General features: G+C 39.9%; 1 protein-coding gene across 1 annotated transcript in view; it reads left to right on the forward strand.

The window, feature by feature from the left end:
• ARHGAP15 (Rho GTPase activating protein 15) overlaps nt 1-20,042 on the forward strand; it is a 302,799-nt gene that overhangs the window by 273,403 nt on the left and 9,354 nt on the right. Inside the window, exon 12 of the mRNA XM_058028007.1 lies at nt 7,326-7,431. Within this exon, the coding sequence (XP_057883990.1) occupies nt 7,326-7,431 (106 nt within the window). The remainder of the gene's footprint in view (nt 1-7,325; nt 7,432-20,042) is intronic.

Here is a 20,042-nt window from a genome sequence, read left to right on the forward strand (position 1 = left end):
TCGTGATTGTTCTGGGACAGCTCCTATGCAGCATCCTAATTTTCGAGTAAGGTGAAATCTGAGAAATGCTTTGCCACCTCAGCCCTGTGCATCCTTCCACCCTGCTGCAGGTTTGTTCATTCCCAAATCACCGTCCAGCCTCAGGTTCCCAATGACATGGAAGTCTGGAGATCATGGGTGAGGATCTGAGGGATGGCAATGCAAGCCCATCCTCAGTGGGGGCCAGAGGAGGCTGTGGAGGAGAGGGGAGAGGGATTTCAGGAGCTGGCAGTGATGTCCTGTCATATTTCCACCACTGCACCCAAAAAAAGAAAATAATAGTGATAGTCCACTGTTGTTGTAGGGCAGACCACCACTGTGAAATCAGCTCTACAGCCCAAAATAAAAAAGAGGGAGCAAAATACCTATATTTAGAATAAGCAAGATTCTTGACTTTAAAGACATGTATAATCACACACCGATAGGTTCAAGAAATTCAATTAAATTATAAATTTAATGGGTGCATGCTCATTTTGCCTTTGAAGACATTTTTTTTTTTTTTGGAAGTGTGAGCAACTATTTGTGTTTGGAAAGGAGTGCAGGTCAAGCATGGCAGCGCAGCCTCTCTGCTGGCTTTAACTGCTGTTGGGGAGGTGCGTTACAGCCTCGAGTTGTGCATTTGCAGAGAAAATATCACCCCGTCCAGATGCTCAAGTCTGCTCTTTCTGCTCAGAAAACCCCGCACGAGGCACTCACAGCACATGAAAAACCAGGAAAGGAGCTCGGCACGTTTTCCCTTTGCGTGGTAGAACTCAGAGGTGAAACACAATCATTTCAGCCAGGATCAGGCTATCCTTTAGCAAAGTCCTAAGTCTAATTAACCCCCAAAATCGACTGACAAGGTTCATTCCTCTCCGCTGCTGCCTAACTGGTTGTATGTACGCTGGGCATGCAGGACCTAAGTCAGATGCTGCTTTGTTATAATTAGGGCAGCAAATTTTGTTTTCTGTTTGGTACTTGCTGTTACATATTGCATGTAATGTATGGCACTGTTAAGGGAAAAAAATTGGAGTCAAAGTGCCTGGAAAGTTAGGTCTGCTCTGTAGCACTGTGAGATTGTTGACATCTGCCGAGGTTGGAGAGCTCAGTAAGCAGGAAATGGGGTGTCACTCTGAGTGGTAGTTTACCATTATCCTGGCATCCTAATGAAGTGTCTGCAGTGCACAGAGCTTCTGGATGGCATCTTAACGCACGGCTAAGCAAAAGCACTTCTCTCCTTGTCACTGTCATCCATCTGCCTGCACCCTACTGTAGCCAATGGGATGGAACCATGCTACAATGTGCTATAAGCCATTTAGAGTTGCACATTGCATAATCAGTCCCATCAAATATGTAAAAAATGACTATTATTGGTTATTTCCCTCAAACTCTGGCACCTGGAGTTCGATACATTAAAGTTTAACTTTTCTGAGTGCTGTTTCTTCCCATTAATTCCACATATATTTTTGTTAAATGGGATTGAGTTGCAAACTGATTGTCTTGGGTCTTGCTAGTGGATCGCAAAAGTTGTATGAATATTCATTGCAAATTCTACTTTATATTACACAGGATGAATTTATCAATTGCCCAGATAGAACGGTTTCACAATTCTCATTTTCTTTTTCAACAACTAATTCTGAGGCTTGAATAAAAATTAGATCAATTCGGATCACAAATTGCGTATTTTCTTTATAGCTAATATTAGTTAGTTTCAACACTTCTTATAGATTTTTATTTTTTAAAAAAACCAAGAAAATATTTTAAAATATGTCTGCAATAGAGGATTGCTGCAGTGTACTGCGAGTGATTAAAATTGGTATTTTTATGTTGCGTGCTGTAACATTAAAATATCCTGCCATTAAAAGTGGTATGAATAAGTGATTTATCTATTAATACATTAAAACCTGTGTATCTTAGCCAGCATGATTTCCAGAATATGAAGACTTACCAAACAAAAGCAGAGTTCTGGGCAGCTGATATGTTTGGGGAAAAAAAAAAAAAGCTCTCTTTTAAGCAAGTTTTCATTCCCTGATAACACCAAAGCCATCAAGGACTGGGGTTAAGCATTGTGTGACAGAGCAAGCTTCTAAAATGGGCAAGAGCGAGATGAATTGGCTAAGTCGGGTGTTTATTTATACAAACAAGAGGGCAGAACATAATTTAGTTGCATCAGGAATTTTTCACAGACATTAAAACTATAGCAAACATAACAGCAGGGATGCTTGCACAGCAGCACAGTGGGGAAGCTCACAGAGCGTCTGCCCACACTCCGGCTGGCTGTAGCCAGCGCCATAAGTCTCACAATTTCATTAGCACTCGAAAATCCACCTAAACCACCCCGTTCCGATTAAAAAATATATAAAAGGAATGAAATAAACAACCAAAAAAAAAAAAAAGCCAAACCAAAAAAAAAAAAAAAAAAAAGCCCCAGACAAGACCCGTCTTTCTCTCGGCAGCCGAATCAGTTGAGAATTGTTGGAAAAACTCTTGGCAGGCAGATTTTGCTGTAGCAACAGTGTGTGACGTTTTAACCACAGCAGAAATCTTATCCAAAATAACAGAACAAGGTGAGAAGAGCCTGCAAGAAAATCGGGGAAAACCATGCCTAAAAAGCCAACAACAACAAAAGGTGGCAGATCAATAGTTTGATATTTTATGCAGGATCATAAATCACTGGGGTTTTTTCAGCAGTTCAGCCATGAGGCTCGAAAGCATAAAAAGAAAGCATGGCTTGTGATAAAATTAGGCATTAATGTGAAGCATAAATGCCATTTAACATTAAACATGCACAAGCCACTGAAATGCCTGGAAAAAGGGAAATGGGTGCTAGAGTAAAACTATACAAAGTAAATCAGACATGAATAATGCAGCAGGTCTGAGGAGGGTCACGGGTCAGACCCCAGTACCTTACAAAATAATGAATGCACGTCAGGTTAGAGACATCCATCCCTTCCTAGCCAACGTGAGTTATTGGAGATAAACCCTGGACTTCCTGTTCTGAAACAAAGTGGCTTGTTGTAAACATCTATGTCCATTTAAAATTAATGATTAAAAGAAACATTCGGTGGGATTCTCTTAAGTATTCTTTATGGGCACGAGTGCTAAAGGTTACTTTCTTCATTCATTTTTACCCAGCCACTGTTAATGTTAGAGACACGTCATGTTTTCTTCTGTGCCCAAATGTTTATCCAAAGCTCATTTACAAAAGGGTTTATATAATAGTAAGAGAGGGTTTTTTTCAATGCATTCTTCATTTAGATATAAACAAGAGAGCATCCCCACGGTTTTGCTCTGTTAAAGGGAGCCAGCCCTATTTTTAAAGAGAGTAACCCAAATTCTAAATATATTTTCTATGATTCTTTTACACGGTGAAACCATCTGTGATTCACTTCAGAGTATCCTGATCTGCTGAAATTATCCCCCACGTCTCCCAAAATTTCCCCATAAAATGCAAAGAGGATTAGCCTTCCTCTCATTCTTTATTTGATATATGTGATTATTATGACTTTCCCTTGCAAAATTTTCATGGGGAAAAGAGAGTCTAACTTTCCAAAAAGATTTTTTTCCCCTCAGATTTTCACCAATTCTTACACTAAAAAGAATGTAATTAAAACCAATATTGTTTCTTTTTATCACAATTGCTCTGCATCCTTTTCTAGACTTAGCTGGAGAATTTAACAGCTGTTCAGAGTGTTTTCCTTCCTTTTCACCCTGCACTGCTGGGCTTCATGATACAGCACAGGGAAAGGGGATAACTTTTCCCTCACCTATTTGTAAAAACCCATATTTAAGGATTTCCTCCCTACGCTTGTTCAAGTTAAAGAGAAAAATATTTAAAAAAAAAAAATCCTTCTACTCAGGGATGTGAAAGGGAAAATTTTCTAGGAATGTGGAACTGAAGGCATTACAGAAATAAAGCAAATACATAGGTATTGCAAACGAAACATAAGATCCTGCATCTGATCTGTTAAATATTCCATCAACAAGGTCAAGAGTAAAGACAAGCCCAGCCACAAAAACTGAAGCGAGAGTAAGCTTTAATAAAAAAAATGAACAGTTTATCCTCTTCAGCTTCTCAAGTGGAAAAACAAATTCTTTTATACTAGAGAAAAATCAAGCGTGTATAGAGCATTTAAAAAAACCCACCGATATCAACCATTTTAATGAAAGAATACCCAATATTTTCATGGAACTATAAAAGGGAGCAAGACTAAGTGTTATGGCAAAAAGCCTGGGCTCAGCAGCTTTGTGTGGGAAATGGTGAAATGTGACTGTGATTTATAATGAGAAAAGGTATCTACAACATACAATTTTCTACCTAGCTGCAAATAATAATTCATAGTGATGTCCCTTCCAGATAAAATACCTTTGCAATGTAGGACTCATGTGGTAAAATGATCATGATAAATGTCAGACCAGTGCAGGTAACGGCTTTACAAACCATTAAGATTAGCTGGCTCTTTTTTTTTGATGATAACAGTAACCATGCTGTGACTCTATGTGGTAATAATATCTCAGTACTGATAAATGCCAGAGCCAGGCAGAGGTGTTTATCATTCCCAGTTCAGAAATGCTGACTAAAGTTACCACATGTTGCCTGTTTTTTCTTCTTTTACAATAGACTAACAATTAACAAAAAGGCCGATGCACAACATAATTTTATGCAAAATTTCTATGGTTTTTGTGCTTTATTGCCTACCTAAATATCCCCTATGTTCCAGTACTGATGACTTTGGTACAGTATGCCCTAAAGCAAAGCTTTCTACCCTTGTCATTCTCTCAATAAATAATTTTTTTTATAAATTAATACTGGGGGAGGGCTATTTTAGCACATTTGCAAATACTCCTCACAAAGAATTGCAGCCTCTGTGAGCAGCAGAGGGTGCAGGGATGTGGTTCCCCTGTCTGTGTTAATCAACACAGAGCAGAAACACTTCCGTCAAGAGAACACAGTAAAGTTTCACTGTACAACACTTCCCTGTAAATGTTCTGCAACAAAGAGTGAGCCCTTCCTTCCACTGTGCTTATCCCTGCCTCAGTGTCTCGGTTCCACTCAAGCCCAATGAACTCTCAGTAAAAAAAAACCCCAAAAAAACCACCCCAGAATTAAAAATTAAACTACTTGAGAAACTGTATCTGTGGAGTTGCAGAAGAGATGCAAGGCAGCCTAAATATAAATATAAATATAAATATAACTATAACTATAAATATAACTATAAATATAAATATAAATATAAATATAAATATAAATATAAATATAAATATAAATATAAATATTAATATAAGTATAAATATAAATATAAACAATGTGAATGTAGATAATATAAATATAACTAATCTAGTGAGACCACAGCATGTTGGTCTCTTCTCCCAGGCAACAAGTCCCAGATTGAAAGGAAATGGCCTCAGGTAGTGCCAGGAGAGGTTTAAGTTGGATCTTAGGAAAAATTTCTTCATTAAAGGGATTGCTAAGCATTGGAACAGGCTGCCCAGAGCAGTGGGTGAGTGCCCATTCCTGGAGGGATTTAAAAGCCATGTGGATGTGGCACTCAAGGTTTGGTGGTGGATTTGGCAGTGCTGTGGTAAAGGTTAGACTTTGATCATGGAGGACTCTTTGAAACCAAAAGATTCAGTAATTTTTTATTATGTACACCAAAAAAATAAAATAAAAAGCAGAAAATAAAAAAGCCCAGAGAATTTTCACCCCCTTCCTATAATAAATTAACTTCTGCAAATTTAATATAATTTTCGTTTGTATCTTCAGACCTATTTCCACTGGGCAGTTCACCCACAGAACAAAACTAAACAGTAATGGCTTTTGGCAGAAAGCATCCAGAGATGACTGTACTACACGGCTGAGGGATGTTGTGCTGTTCAGAAGTTAAGGCTTTTTGTAGGTCATACCAAAACAAGAGAGAAATACACAGAAAGTGTGCTCTTCATTTGTGTTTGACTTCATTATCACTATTTTCAATTGCTTGACTTCCTATAGAAAAAAATCCATCAGAAAGTTTGGATTTTTTTACTGGAAACTAATACCTATGCACTGCCTACTTTTAGGTCTTTGTCTTCCATGTCTACATGATTGTTAAAATTAAAAACAATTTCAGTATAAACATCTATATCTGTGGGTAGGAAGTATTAATCTCAGCAGGAACTAGCAACACATGCTGAGGAAGGAATATTATCCTAGTAATTTTAATTTTTAAATTAAGCTTGATTGCAGGAAAATTTTAGCTTGAAACTTTTTTTTGGTGAAACCTTTAAATCAAGTCACTAATCACCACGTATGCTTATGCAGCACCTACTGCAACTGGGATTTAATCCTGATTGAGATCTCTGAGTGCTAGGGTAATATGAATATTAAAGAGGAACATATACGAAGAATGATAGGTGATAATTAAATCATAGATGATAAGATCAGAAAAGTGTTCTCAGGTTATCTAGGGCATGTAGCATGCAAGATGTTTTCCCTACGTCAAACCTACTGGTACCTTATCTAATCTGTTCCTAAATGAAAGAACAGTTGTACATGACTTTGCTTAGTTGCAACATCTTAGACAAATCGATGAAAATATCAGCCAAACCTTTCCCACAAAACTATGAATCATAGTAAAACAGGAAGGCATACCTTAACAGAAATGGTAGAACTGTTCTTATCACCCCAAAGGAGAGAATAAAGTCCTTAGTGCTGCATTCTTTATTACTAATTTTAAGTTTGAAACACTTTTTTTTCCTGCAGAAATTCCAGTTGTAGGTTATTATAGGTATGAGAAAATAGCTACAGTGGAACAGTTTTTTGAAATAATTTTTCACGAGGTCGAACTACTAAAAACAATAGTGAATGTTATTTTTCTAAATATGATGGGATGTTAAAGACAGACTCATAAATATACTGGATTTAATTATGATGAGTAAAAAAGGACAACAAGGATTACTTAGAAAGTGCACCTATCACGGAAGCTGCATCACTGGGCAAATGTAATTCCAGAGGATAATTCCATTTAAAATGTGGGTCTCTTACTTCTTGGATGTATTTTATCTAAGGAAGGTGGTCTATCAGTCTAATAAAATAAGTTAAAATATTTTTATCTAAATGAGGATATGCTTTCTTAAGATTAACAGAAATTTTTTAATCTTTGTAAACTACTTTTGTTCTCTGTTAAGGTGAAAGAAGGTATGAAATATTCTGGTTTTAACCATGTATTCATGATGACTTTTCTTGTAGGGTACCAGCTACAGCACTGTGCAAAGCAATGTCCAAATGTGGCACTCAAATGATTATTTTCTTTTTTTTTTTCCTTTAGAAATCCAGGACAATGCCACTCGCATCAAATGCATAAGGAGCCTGGTAAAGAAGCTCCCAAGACCCAACTATGAGACAATGAAAATCCTTTTTCAACATCTACAGAAGTAAGTAGAACTGTGGTACTCTCAGATCAGTAATTTCAAAAAACAGGAATCCGTATGTGGTGTCCTAATCCTATTGGAAGAGTCATCCAAAATATCCAAAAATAATTACATTCTTTGGCAAAGCTAAGCATGATTCATGGTATCTGTGTATATCCTATTCCTGCACAAGATCAAGATGTCTAAGCAAAATCCCAAATTTTAACTCGAGTAGAAAGCAGGACAACTCTGTTTCCTTCAATACAGCCAAAACCATTGGGATTACCCAATTCAGTGTTACAGGTGCATTGAATTGGGCAAATGCAACATGTCCCAGATTGCATTCACCCAGTTTGATGGAATTTCTCCAGGAATGGCCTTTTGGATGGTCATGTTTTCAACACTGAGGTCCCTGCTGTTCTGTACTGTCATTGTGATATGTCGAGGTCAGACACAACCTCACTCAAGAAAACAGAGTGAGAGAATTGTGTGCACACATTCTCTCATTCAGCAGGTTATCTAGAGGAGGATGATGATTTATTGCTCTTGTCCCTCACATGGAGCTTGGGACAACACAGAACACCTAAGAAATGCTGAGGAAATATTTGGAAGTGCATCTTTGCTCTCCTCAAGTTGCTGAGATACTGCAGAGGCAGCAAAACAACCCTGTGAGGTTGCCCCTCATCATTCCCCTGGAGTTTCCACGCTCACTGAGCTGCGTTTGCAAGAGACATCAACCCAAAAAATCAACCTAGGGTGTCACATTCACCTCAGGTTTTCTTCCTGTGCTTCGTGGCATTAACAGCAAAGGTGTCCATAGCAGACATGGCTCACTCAGACACCCACCAGAGCTGTTTGACCTGCAGGATGGCAGGGAGGCCTCGGGGTAGGGATATGGGAAGGGCAGGGTCCTGTGACCCAGTTCCTTCTTACTGCCCATGCTGTTTTCTACAGTCATTTTTCAGCCAAACTACCCCTAAAACTGAAGGGACATCAGGATCTGGGCCCCATCAAGGCACAGAGGAGTATTTCATCCCAGGAACGATGTACTGACCCCAGTGAGGGAGTGATAAAGGCTCCAAATCAAAGACCACTCTGAGCTTATAATGAATGATGCCTTTATAGCGATCATTTCTTGGCATGTGCATGTAAGAGATGTAGATCCTTTATCTTGCTTTGCAGCTTCCAGCTGAAATGGCAAAATGAAGTTCATATAGTTGTGGGAATGTCCCCATTTCATTTAAGCATGGAAGGATTTTAAGCAGTCCATAAAATGACTGAGTTTGGCCTTGCAGAATAACAGTTTCCTGTGTGTTCATTTGATGCACTGTGTGCACACATTCTCTCCTTCAGCAGGTTATCTAGAGAAGGATGATAATTTATTGCTGGCAATGGAAGAATAATAAGGGAAATTATTTCCTGGGAAGAACATGAGTGCAAGGAGTGGGTACACGCTGTCAGCACAGATATGCCATATACAAAATTTACTGCACTCTGTGTGGCATTGATCTTAACCTGAAAAAGTTTTGTTGCCGTGTCTTAGGGGAGAGATATCAGGTATACACAATAAGTCTTTGATCTCATAGTTAAATCACTTGATTGAGACTCGGGAGACGTGAGTTCAGTTCTTGGCTTTGACCGGATGTTCTGGGTGACCTTGGGTAAATCATTTAATCTCCCTGTGCCTCGGTTCCTTGTTTACAAAATGATGATAATACTTCCTTTGTCTGCCTTGGCTTTTTAGAGCATAATCTATTTGGGACAGCAATTGTTCCCTGCTGTGGATGTGTAGAATAACTGGCGAAACTGGACCCACACTGGTGGGTTTTTGGGAAAAACAAGAGGAAAAATAAAACTGCTAAAATAGAGGAAATAAAACACCAATAGTTCATAAAGCAGAGGTAAACCAAGGCGACACAGTGGCACAGAGTGATGGAAGGCAGGAAGCCTTCCTGGACACTGGAGCCATTTGGGGGTTTAAGCATTAGGGAAGTAATTGTCTGAGTCTCTCTGAAGAAGGTCAGTCTTCTTCTCTGCCTCAAACTCATCCTCAGGAAAAGATAGGGCTATTCCAGAAGCTTTGCTCCATTGGTATGGAAGCAACAGTAGAATAGATGTTGAAAACACAAAAATATCCCCCCAAAAATAAAACCTATGTGTTCTCTTGAACTTGTTGATGCTAAAGACAGGGGTCAGTCTGAATGATCTCCATAGATGAGAATGAATTAGTGTACTTACATTTTCAGTAATGATGTGATGCTTATATTCTCAAATAGAGACAATGTGTGTTTGTTTGAATAGTCTAGGAAACATGACTAGTTTGCAGAGGTTACAAAATGTAGAGTTATATTCGTTTTGGGGACACTCTTCAGAAGAGGAGTGTCAATGTCCCTAAGCACAGAGTTGCACCACCCCTTTGATCACAGGACTTTCTCAGGGCAAGTTACAGGAGTTCCAGAAGTTTCTGTTTAGTTGGAAAAATAACTAAAATGGCTTTATTTGAGGCATTTTACTGCAGTTTCTGTATTTGCTGATTGAGACGGATGTTCTTGCCCAGAGTTGAACTGGTCTTGAGGGGGTTCTGATAGGGAGAGGATGAGGGGCTGCAGCCTTGCTGTTTCCATGGCATTCCCCCTCTTTCTCCTACCCTTCTCCTGCTCCTTTCCTTCCTGTCAGACAGACAGAACAGGGCTATACAGACCTGGACCATGGGGCTGCCCAAGCCTGTGACTTTTGTACAGATGTGAGAGCATCTGTCTCACTGACACTCAGCATGAGAAGCCAACCTTTGCCTTATCCTGAGCCATTCTGCAGCAGTCCAGTCTGCAGGAGCAGGTCCAGATCCAGCAGAAATAACAATGAGAAATGCACTTCAGAAGGGTCCTCCTTAGAAACCCAGGCAAAGCAGGTGATGAGAGAGTCTGTGAGAAAGGCCTGGCAGCAGGGATTAACTCCTGTGCCATATATCTCTCTTCAACCGAGCTCTCTGAAGCTGCAAGAAGTCAGAGTGCAGTGCATGCAGCCCACAGGAGGTGGATTAAAAGCACAGTTGAGTCTGCAGTACCTGTTCTTTCAAGTTTTTTTGCATTTGATAGGAAAAACCACAACCTGCTGACGTCCCTGTTCATCTTTCCATGAAATTTCCTCAACTTAAAAGCAAAATAGACAAAATATGGGGCTGAACAGACATATCACATAGCTCTGTCAGTCTAATTCCATAAGGAATTGTTCCATTATGACTCATGCTGGAAATAATTGAGCACAACTACTATTAGGCTATTCATGCTTCTTCCAAAAGATGAACAAACCAAACAAATAGACATTACACAGGAAAGAAACGACAAAAACCCAACCTGAGCAGAGATTTTCCTGAATAACGGGGTACAGAAAACAGCCTGTTCTACTCTAACACGTTTAGAGAATATTTGTTTGCTCTGTACAGCCCATATATTTCTGCCCCATACTCCACAGATCTCCTCTTTCCTCTTCCTTACTCACATCTAACTTTTACTCCCAAACAAAGTGAGCTAATCACAGGTACCAGCTAAAACTGATGCACCTTTCTGGTCCCATTTTTTGGGCGCACACAGGACATCAAATGGTGCAGAAACATTGCCTTGTCTCTCTGCACAAACATGAACTGAGCACAGCGAATCCCTATCTGAGAAACCATTACATGTACCAAATAATTTACTCACGGAATTGTAATACAAGTTAGGCAGAAGGAGAATTTCACTCTATTTATTTTATGACCTGCTTTCATCACAACACCTTGAGGAAGCTGTTACACACCCAATGGGAAACCGAGGCACGAGAAGTTTAAATGCCTTAAAATCTCAACGCAAACCAGCAACACAATTTAAAAACCGAGATGGGATTTTTTTTTTTTTATTATTTGCACAGAAGCTTCTCCAGTGACCACAAACCTCATTTCTCCCTCATGCAAAATGCAGCAGGGAGGAGGAACACCCTGGCTGTGTCCTCAGAGCTGGCGAGGGTGGACGCCGCTCTCCTGCAGGAGCTGTGTGCCTGCCTTGCACAGCGCTGTGCCTGAGCTCATGAGCTGTGCTTATTAATGTTAAATTAATGAATCTCAGCCTGCTCTGCTTATTAGGTTGAGCTCCGTGCCACCACCACGAGGCAGCTCTGCGACTCCCAGACCCGAGCTGTGTCACATCTGACCAGGCTGGAGCGCAGGGCAGCCAAGCTCCGGTCTGGCCGTGCCCGTCCGTGTGGACCCCCCTGCGAGGGGAGGCGTCGGGGACAAAAACCCCTCTCCTCGCTCCTGATTCCCCTGCACAAAGGCAGGATAATGCGTGTTATTTACAAAACTATAACAGGGATGTCGAAATAATTAAAGGGGAAGGCAGGGGCCAGCTCCCATCCCTGTGCCTTCCGTGGAAGCGCGGAACCCAGATGCCCAACTGTGGAAGATATTCTTCCAGCAGCAGCATCTGCCTCCTTGGCAGCCACTTCAGGCAAGTTGTCTGGGGAGCTCTGCAGTTGCCTCTTGGTTTATCACGTGGATCTGTTAATGTGCCCTATCTGGCTGGCTTGTCCAGGCAGGAGCTGATTTGTTTTAATTCACCTTTGAATCCAAGAAACTCCATTTATTTTGCTCCATTTTTCCCCATACTCTAGATAGCATAGGAAGTAATTTTCAGATGCCATCCAGGCTTTCTGCCCTTTCAGAGGGAGAATGATGATTTTCTTCCTGATTGTCTTCCCCCTCTGCCTAAATTCTTCATTTTTACTATTAATTGTTTGCATTGATTTCACTGGAAAGATGCTCCTCATCAAGGGTAGAACTATATATCTAAGACAAACCCAACAACATTAATATATGATCTAACAAAAATATTATTCTTCAGCTGTTTTGCCAAAAAAACCCCAAATGTCACCCCTGTTCATAGGTCTGTGAACAGGAAAAAAAACATCCAACCTTTACAAACAGTGGGGAGGAACAGTCCCCCCACCTCAAACCTCACAACCTTTGGCAGCAACATTCTGAAAAGCCAAGGATTTTCCAAACTATATACAACTAAACAGACTTGTTTCTTCTTATTAAAATCTAAGGGTAACAAAAAAGAAAATAAAAAATAAATTAAAAGGAAAATAATGCAGAGCCATGCATAGCCAGCAGCCCACAGTAGCCTGCACACCATGACACAATGACAATGTGATGACAAATCCAGCAGCAGTACCCAGAATTCTAAGGGAAACCAGAAAATGAAGTTAAAGTACAGCATATAATAAGGCTGTATGGGATGCCTGCAAACTTTTTTTTTTCCCTCCAAAGTTGGTGGAGGAAAGAGGTAGCAAACATATGTGATTTCCACTTGCTAAACTACGTGTCATATCAGCAGTTTTCAGGCAGGCTCACGTAATAAATGTAGGCTCAGGAGAGCCCTTTCCTCACACAGCAAAAGAACAGATTACACTGAGAACTGTGCAAGTTTTCTATTAAGAATAATAATAGTAATCATCATCATCATCATCATCATCATCATCATCAAGGTAAAAGCCACTGAAAACTAAAAACAATTCCCAAAATGGAAGTACTACAGAAAAGAAAACATCTATTTGGGAAACCTCAGTGAACCTGTGGAAGACCTACAACCCAAAAAGTGGAATGGGCACTTAAGTTTTCCCTCAGGAAAAATGCCCAAATTTAGAAAGGTACAGAAGCCCTTAAAAGAAAGCACAAGAAAGACTATTTGTTTAAATTATTTCCTGAATCAAGACCTTTCTTTATAATCAGGCAACACACAAGCTGGTTTTGGTTTTCAGCCATGGGACAGCAGGAAGGAGAAAAGTTTAACTGTGCCCCTACAAGCTTTGGGGAAGCAGCTACTGGAAATGTGAGGAGGAGAAACAACCTCCTGCAGGAGGGCAGACCAGTTACATTAAAAATTCAGGCATACCTGACTGGCATTTTAAGATATATATGAAATTATTTAATGATCTTTTAACTTGAGAAGGGCAAATGTATATCGAGATGTGCTTTTGCGTGCGTGCTTTTCTCAGTTTCAACTATGGAAGAGTTTTACAAAGGAGCTGGAGCAATGCCAACACTCATCCCATTTACCACAGCTTCCCAGGGCTCATTTTGGGGGAAGGAGAAGAATTAAACCCTTTTCCTCTCTGTTAAGCACATATCAGTCTACTAAACTCACCCTTTGGATGTTAGTGGACCCAAGAAAATATGCACCAGGCACAAGTGTGCACAGGACAGGAGTAATAGTAGATTTTGGGTTCAAGACAAAAAAATAGAAAAAAAATCCAGTCTCTCAGAAGCATCTTTGAGCATTTTGATTTTTTACTTTTTTGGGTTGAGGTGACCTGCTACCAAGGGTTTTGCAATCATGCCAAATCCTGTTCTTTGAGGAATAAGTTTACAAAGTTAATTCTTCCCCAAAGAATACCTTACTGCTTAGTGCTTTTAACAAGAAGCATGATGAGTAATTAAAGCCACATTTTCGCCCCTTGCTTCCATCTATTTCTGATTTTCACAACTGTATTTAAAAATATAAACCCTGATTTTCATAACAGTCAGGCAAATAATTGCACTTGGTACTTTTCAATGCTACCAAGTACTGAACTGGTGTATCAGCAAATAACAGAATGATAAAAATAATTAACATAGTTTTAATTTAAATATTTATGACAGAGTTGACTCTGTGGCTACACGGCACCATTGTGCTGAGTGCAGTACACAAACCCTGATAGATAGAGCCCCTGTCTCCAAGAGCTCCTATTGTTCATCCCACATTACTCAATATCAAACGATCTCAAAAAAGCTTTTCAAACATTAATTAAATCTCCTAACTTCCTTTTCAGGTCAGTAAGTTTTATTATCCTAGTTGTGTAGATAAAGAAAGTGAGGAATGGAGAAGAGGGTGAGGCACTTTCCCACCACGACGCAGCCAGCACTTCTCACTTCCACTCTTTGCTTGCTCCCCAGTCCCCCAGTGGAGCCCCCCAAGCCTTTGAAGGCTCATCCGTGTGCTGTGGGTGTACGTGTGCATCTGGCCAGCACATCCCAGGCAGGGCTGGTTACTGCTGAGGACTCTTCAGTTAATCAGGACCACGTGAGGATCCTGCTTCTGGTTTGCACTCGCGTCAGCTTCAGCAAAATATCACCGGCGGAGTTAATTTATGGGACTTTGTAACCTCTTAATATTGCTTGGGGTTAGTGTTCTTTCCAGCTCAAATCGTTTTTTGTTGGCCAAAATTAGGAATGCTCAATTCATTACAATGGCTCTGTCCCCCTTTTATTTCTTTTTTTTTTTTTTTTTTTGGGGAGATTGGGCTCTAACACACTAATGTCCACAACAAGGTCATCAAAGGGTAAATTGCAATGCTTTTCATTTTTGTGCCTAAAGATACATGATTTTTCTCATAATTAAGGTTGTGAAATAAATAATTTGTTTGAAGTTTCTCAGATATTCATTGGGACTTTAAAAAAACAAAACAAAACAAAACAAAACAAAAAAGGCTTTAAGGCCAAAATGTCAGTGTTCTGTGCAAAATAATTAATACAACACAATAGGATCTATTCTACTATTGATTGAAAGGGAATTTATGCAGGTAATTCATTAAGGCCACTGAGAGTTTGGCATGTAAATCCCCCAACACTTTGATGGGAAAATAGACCCAGATTATTTTTTTTTAATAAGATATAAAATACATGATTTTCAGTGACAAATTTATAAAAAGCAAAAGCAAATACCTGAACAACTAGGGCCCTGCTCTGTGAGGGTTCTGGAATGACATTAGATCAAATCCTTTTTCACACACTGCAAAAGATGCAACAATCATTTCAATCACCATGTTAAGAGAATCAATACAATTTTTCCTTCCAGAGAATGGTACTTTACATTCCAATATTTGCAGGCTATCACCTTCATACATCTCTTTTTGTGGTCAAGTGCATGATTACTACTTCTGACAGGGTATTGGCCATTTTCTTATGGAGATCTACAAATTCTTGTAAATAAAAACCAATCAGAAAAAAAAAAAAAAAGAAGAGCAAATCTGTGGACTGGAATGCACTCTACTTGTAATGGGAACAAAAAGCTGGCAATGAAATATAAACCTAAATCACAGCAGAATGACCTACTTTAAGGCATTTGCCAAAGAGACAGTGTTTTAGACAGCTCCTCTGAAGTAGCGTCTTTATGTCTATGCCATCTGCAGATTTATTATTGTGCTTTAGAAAAAAAAAAAAAAAAAAGAAAGAAAAAAAATGAAAAAGGAAAGAAAAACCTACAGTGTGACTGAACAAAACTCAGCTTCATCTATAGAAAGATTCCAGTACTGTGGGCACCACACCCACACCTACTGATGTGGTCCAAGTTTTTTCTTTAGAGGCACCTAATTAAGAAGCCCTGACTCATTTACATGGATACGTTTGATCTAAATTACACTCCAAACCACACCAAATTAGGAGCATCTGTGAATGCGAAGTGTTTGTTCCCAGTGCCTGGTAGAACAGGGCCAGTTCTGGACGGCACATGTTCAAGTGACGAAAAATATTTCAGATGTAACATACTTCTGAGACCCACTTTTCCACTAATAATTCATAATGAGTTAAACCAGTATCTCTGCTTCAGCAATTATTTCAGGCTGGGGGAAAAATGTCATTTTACTTTTTAAAGGAAGGGTGGGGGGGAAAAGCAGGAGTGGGCAACCACCTAGTTTGGTGGGGCATTAACACAACCATTAGTTACAATTTAAATCTGTGCAGCGCATTTGTTTTCAGATATGCTTTACACCTAAAGCCTGGACTGAAGGAAAGTATAAATTAATGATTGGTTGTTGTTCACAAACAAGACCTTCTGCCTTGGTGAATGGTCTTCCTTCGTTAATCAATTTTCCAGAGGAGTCCGAGTGGAAGGCAGGGTCTCAGCCCAAAGAGGCAGCACCCTACATAATAGTAACATGAAAAATTCAAGACCACCAGATCTGAGAGTGATGCCTCCCTTTCCAGGCTGCCTTGCTGGTGGCTGACTGTGCCTGCTTGCAGCCCAGAAAGCCACTCTGCACAAAAACGGGTCCTGTGGCAATTAGGAATCTTTTATCCCGCTTTCCCATCTCCCACTAAGAGCGAGCAGGGGGGCTGCAGAAGCCACTGGTTGCTGCCTCGCTGCCTTCCTGACAAACTGAATAAAAAATAGCCTTAATCTCACTCTAGGCAGCCCAAGAACCGAGGAGTGTAAATCCGAATTCCACGCTGGGTTTGCAATTCCCAGCCCACTGGCGCAATTTGGCACGACCTTTGGATTTGGCCCATAGTGTTTGGCAACCACCTTTTATTCTTCCCATCTTTTATACTTTGTGAATAGTCCAAGTTACATAATGCCAGTGACAATTTGTTTATGGCGAGCGCTGGAGTCACTGTTTTATGATTACATTCAAACTTTTAGCCACATTTTGACATCTAAAGGATCATCTTGCATTCTCGTGTACTCTATACAATGAAGGTTTGTGTTCCAGTGAGGAGCAGGGGGGGAGGAACTTTATAAATAACATGACTCCTTTTGTCTGAAGAGATTTTAATACATTTGTCTGATCTACTGTTTTTGCAGTAGCTAGAATATAATTTGAATATATTAATATTTTCAGCAACTGTGCTGAGAGAGCCCAGTTAATAACTTATGCATGGGTGTATAGATACACTTCAGACAGAGGTAGTTTTTAGCCCTTATGTTGGTAATAGTTAGAAACACACAATGAAAGAGCCTGTTCTTTCCTCCTCTTTGTTGTGGGCATGCATTGTGATGGTATGGAGCCAGTGTTCTTTCTGTTGTCTACACAGCCTGGATTCAATAAGCAGTTATATATGCATATTATGACAATGTGGTCAAGGAAACCAGATTTTTTTACTATACCTTCATGTGACTGTACAGTATAAAATCTGGTATTTATTTTTCTTGTCCTCATTCAATATGTTAACAAAATCATAATTTGATACAGGTTATGTTCACTTTATAATTAAAATTATAGAGTTAGATGAAAATACAGCAAGATGTTGCTGAATGGAAAATATTTATCTTTTCGTACATTACGCATTATGGTGCTATGTATAATCATAAATCTGTGAAGCAGCTCTCTCCAGCCAATTTGCCTCCTCCCCTGGTCCACAAGATGCAACCAGTTACCTCCTCTAAACTGAGGATTTTACACCCACCTCAGCCCTAACATTAGATAGCACTGCCACATCCTCTCCAAAGCTTTGCTGTGGTCTTCCAAAAGAAGACCCCTTGCCATGGAGATAAGCCAAGAAAAAGGAATTCAGAAAAGTTCTGTAATTTTTGCGGCTCCTCCTGTAGCTCTCCCAGCACCTTCGCAGAAAAGCACAAACTTTTTTTGCACCATGTTCTCTGTGTCAGCACTAGGCTCAGGCTCCCCAGACCACCTCAGGATAGCACTTCATCCATCTGGAAACTGTTCTCACCTCCCAGATCATTGCCATCCACACTGCCAAGTGCAGGCCTTCACCAAACACCATCAGCAGCCACCATGCAGTCAGCCCAGGGCATATGGGACAGCCCCGGAGCATATGGAAGCTCTCCAGCAAGTGAAGTTTGCTGGGAACATCAGTTTGCCTTGTTCAAACTCTCGGTCCAGAGAGGATTTCCACAGGGCTGTGGCAGCAGTAGTAGCAGGCAACTTTAACCACCTCAGACAACCCAGATTGTTTCCATGTCTGGATAAGGGTCTCGTAAAAGTGTCATCAGGATAAGGAGGTTTCATTCCTTCAGGGCATCTACCCCATGGAAATCACTGCAGCTGCTCTGGACTCAGAGCCAACCCTGAGATTTCTGTCATAGGGCAAATTTCAAGTCTTGAACACATTTTGGATCTCACCGGGCCTCTATAGTGAGGAGATGCTTAACCTTTCCAAACTATATAGTAAGAGCTTTCCATTACTTCCCATACTAAATTAAGTTTATCCAGCTCTACAGTGTGTGCTTGCTAAAGAGGCACTTTATAAGTTGTAAATCCATTTACAGTCACTTCAGGCTAGACATTTTCTGCTGGAGAGGCAGCACCTACAGAGAGGTGCCCTGAAAGCTGCTTACTGTTTGAGTTGTCCAAAGACTGATGACTGGTATCAGGGTTTTGATATCAACAGCAAGGTTGTCCCTGTTGTTCCTAAATCCTTCAATCTCTGTCAAACATGGTTTGGGTTAGGAGGTCTAAGAGACTCATATATGTTTTCTCACCACTTTTTTTAACTGTGGATTTTGATCAGGGTTAGACAGAAGCAAATATTGGCAAATCTGGTCACTTGAAGCTTCAAAGATGAAAGAAATACGACTACTGAGAGAGGTAGGGATGACTGTGTAGAGCATAAAGACTTTGTAAAGAATCTGAGGCAGTTAGACCAGAGTCATCTGAGACCAGCACATGTGTGAGTGGGTATTTGACTTTAAAGGAGCTAATGAGAAAATTCAAAGCTAGTTTAAAGCCAGGAAATATTGCAGAACTTGCAGTACTACAAAGGGTGCTTCTTAGAAAGACACAATATATGGAAAATCCTCCACTCCAGGCAGTCCCTGCATTTAGTGCAGCAGACTAAACACGTGCACAAAAAAATAAACATCAAGCTAAGGTGAGGGGACAAGACAGACAAAGTGTAAGTAGAAAAGACAATGCTGACGTAGTAAATTCGTTGCTCAAGGGCGAGTAAAATGTAAATAAGTTTAAGGAAATCAAAGACTCGTGGCACATACTCACTAGTGCGTTTAAGAGCTGCGTTCATCCTACTCGTGCTCAGTATCAGGGCTGAAACAATCGTGGTGCTGGGAGGCATGTTAAAGCATCTTTCAAATCTGATACAAATGCAGTGCGGATATATTGCAATCCTAGCTTGTGGAGAGCTCAGAACTGAACCTGGGAGAGGAGGAATCCTGGTTGAGGTCAGATCCCATAGAAAATCATCTCTGTTGGGTAGATCACTGCAAAAAGACTTTCCCTTTAAACAACAAGATGGTGACAATACAGGATAAAAAATATGGATCTTTTTTTATATTGGGGACATTTATTAGGCCAACATTTTAATTTTTTTTCTTCATTTAAAAAAGACTTGAAACAAAATAATTTATGAAGTAATTGCAATGCTTTGATTTTATATTTTTGAAGGCCTTTTCCAAAGCAAATGATTCAGTGATTCTATGATAAAAAAATTCACAGAAAAAGGAAAACTTTGTCAAGAGTTTGTTCCCTGACTTTTGTGGAATTCTTTGCCACATTCAACATCAAAAATTACTGTGTTTCTCACAGAAGTGAATAATTAATTCATGACACTGGACAAAACCAATGTGTTGATAGTGAAACTGTGTCTTTCATGGGCTGCTCTAGACCCACAAGCAGAGATGAATTTCTGGGCAAGATGTCTACAGCTCAACATCCCAGGCTGAAATTCCACTCAATTGCCCCTTCTGGGCTCTAAGTCAGAAAGTAAACCTGTCATATCCAGGGCTGAGTTATTTGCTGTCAACTGGATTATGGCACAAAAAGTCTGTAATTGAAGGCTGCAAGAGGTTATAAATTGAACATAGTCAAAAGCAGTAATTCCACTTAGTAAAAGTAGATATCACCCAAAATGAGAAAAGTTAATCTCATAT

This window comes from Melospiza georgiana, chromosome 7 (genome assembly GCF_028018845.1).
Source record: "Melospiza georgiana isolate bMelGeo1 chromosome 7, bMelGeo1.pri, whole genome shotgun sequence".
Lineage (NCBI taxonomy): Eukaryota > Metazoa > Chordata > Aves > Passeriformes > Passerellidae > Melospiza > Melospiza georgiana.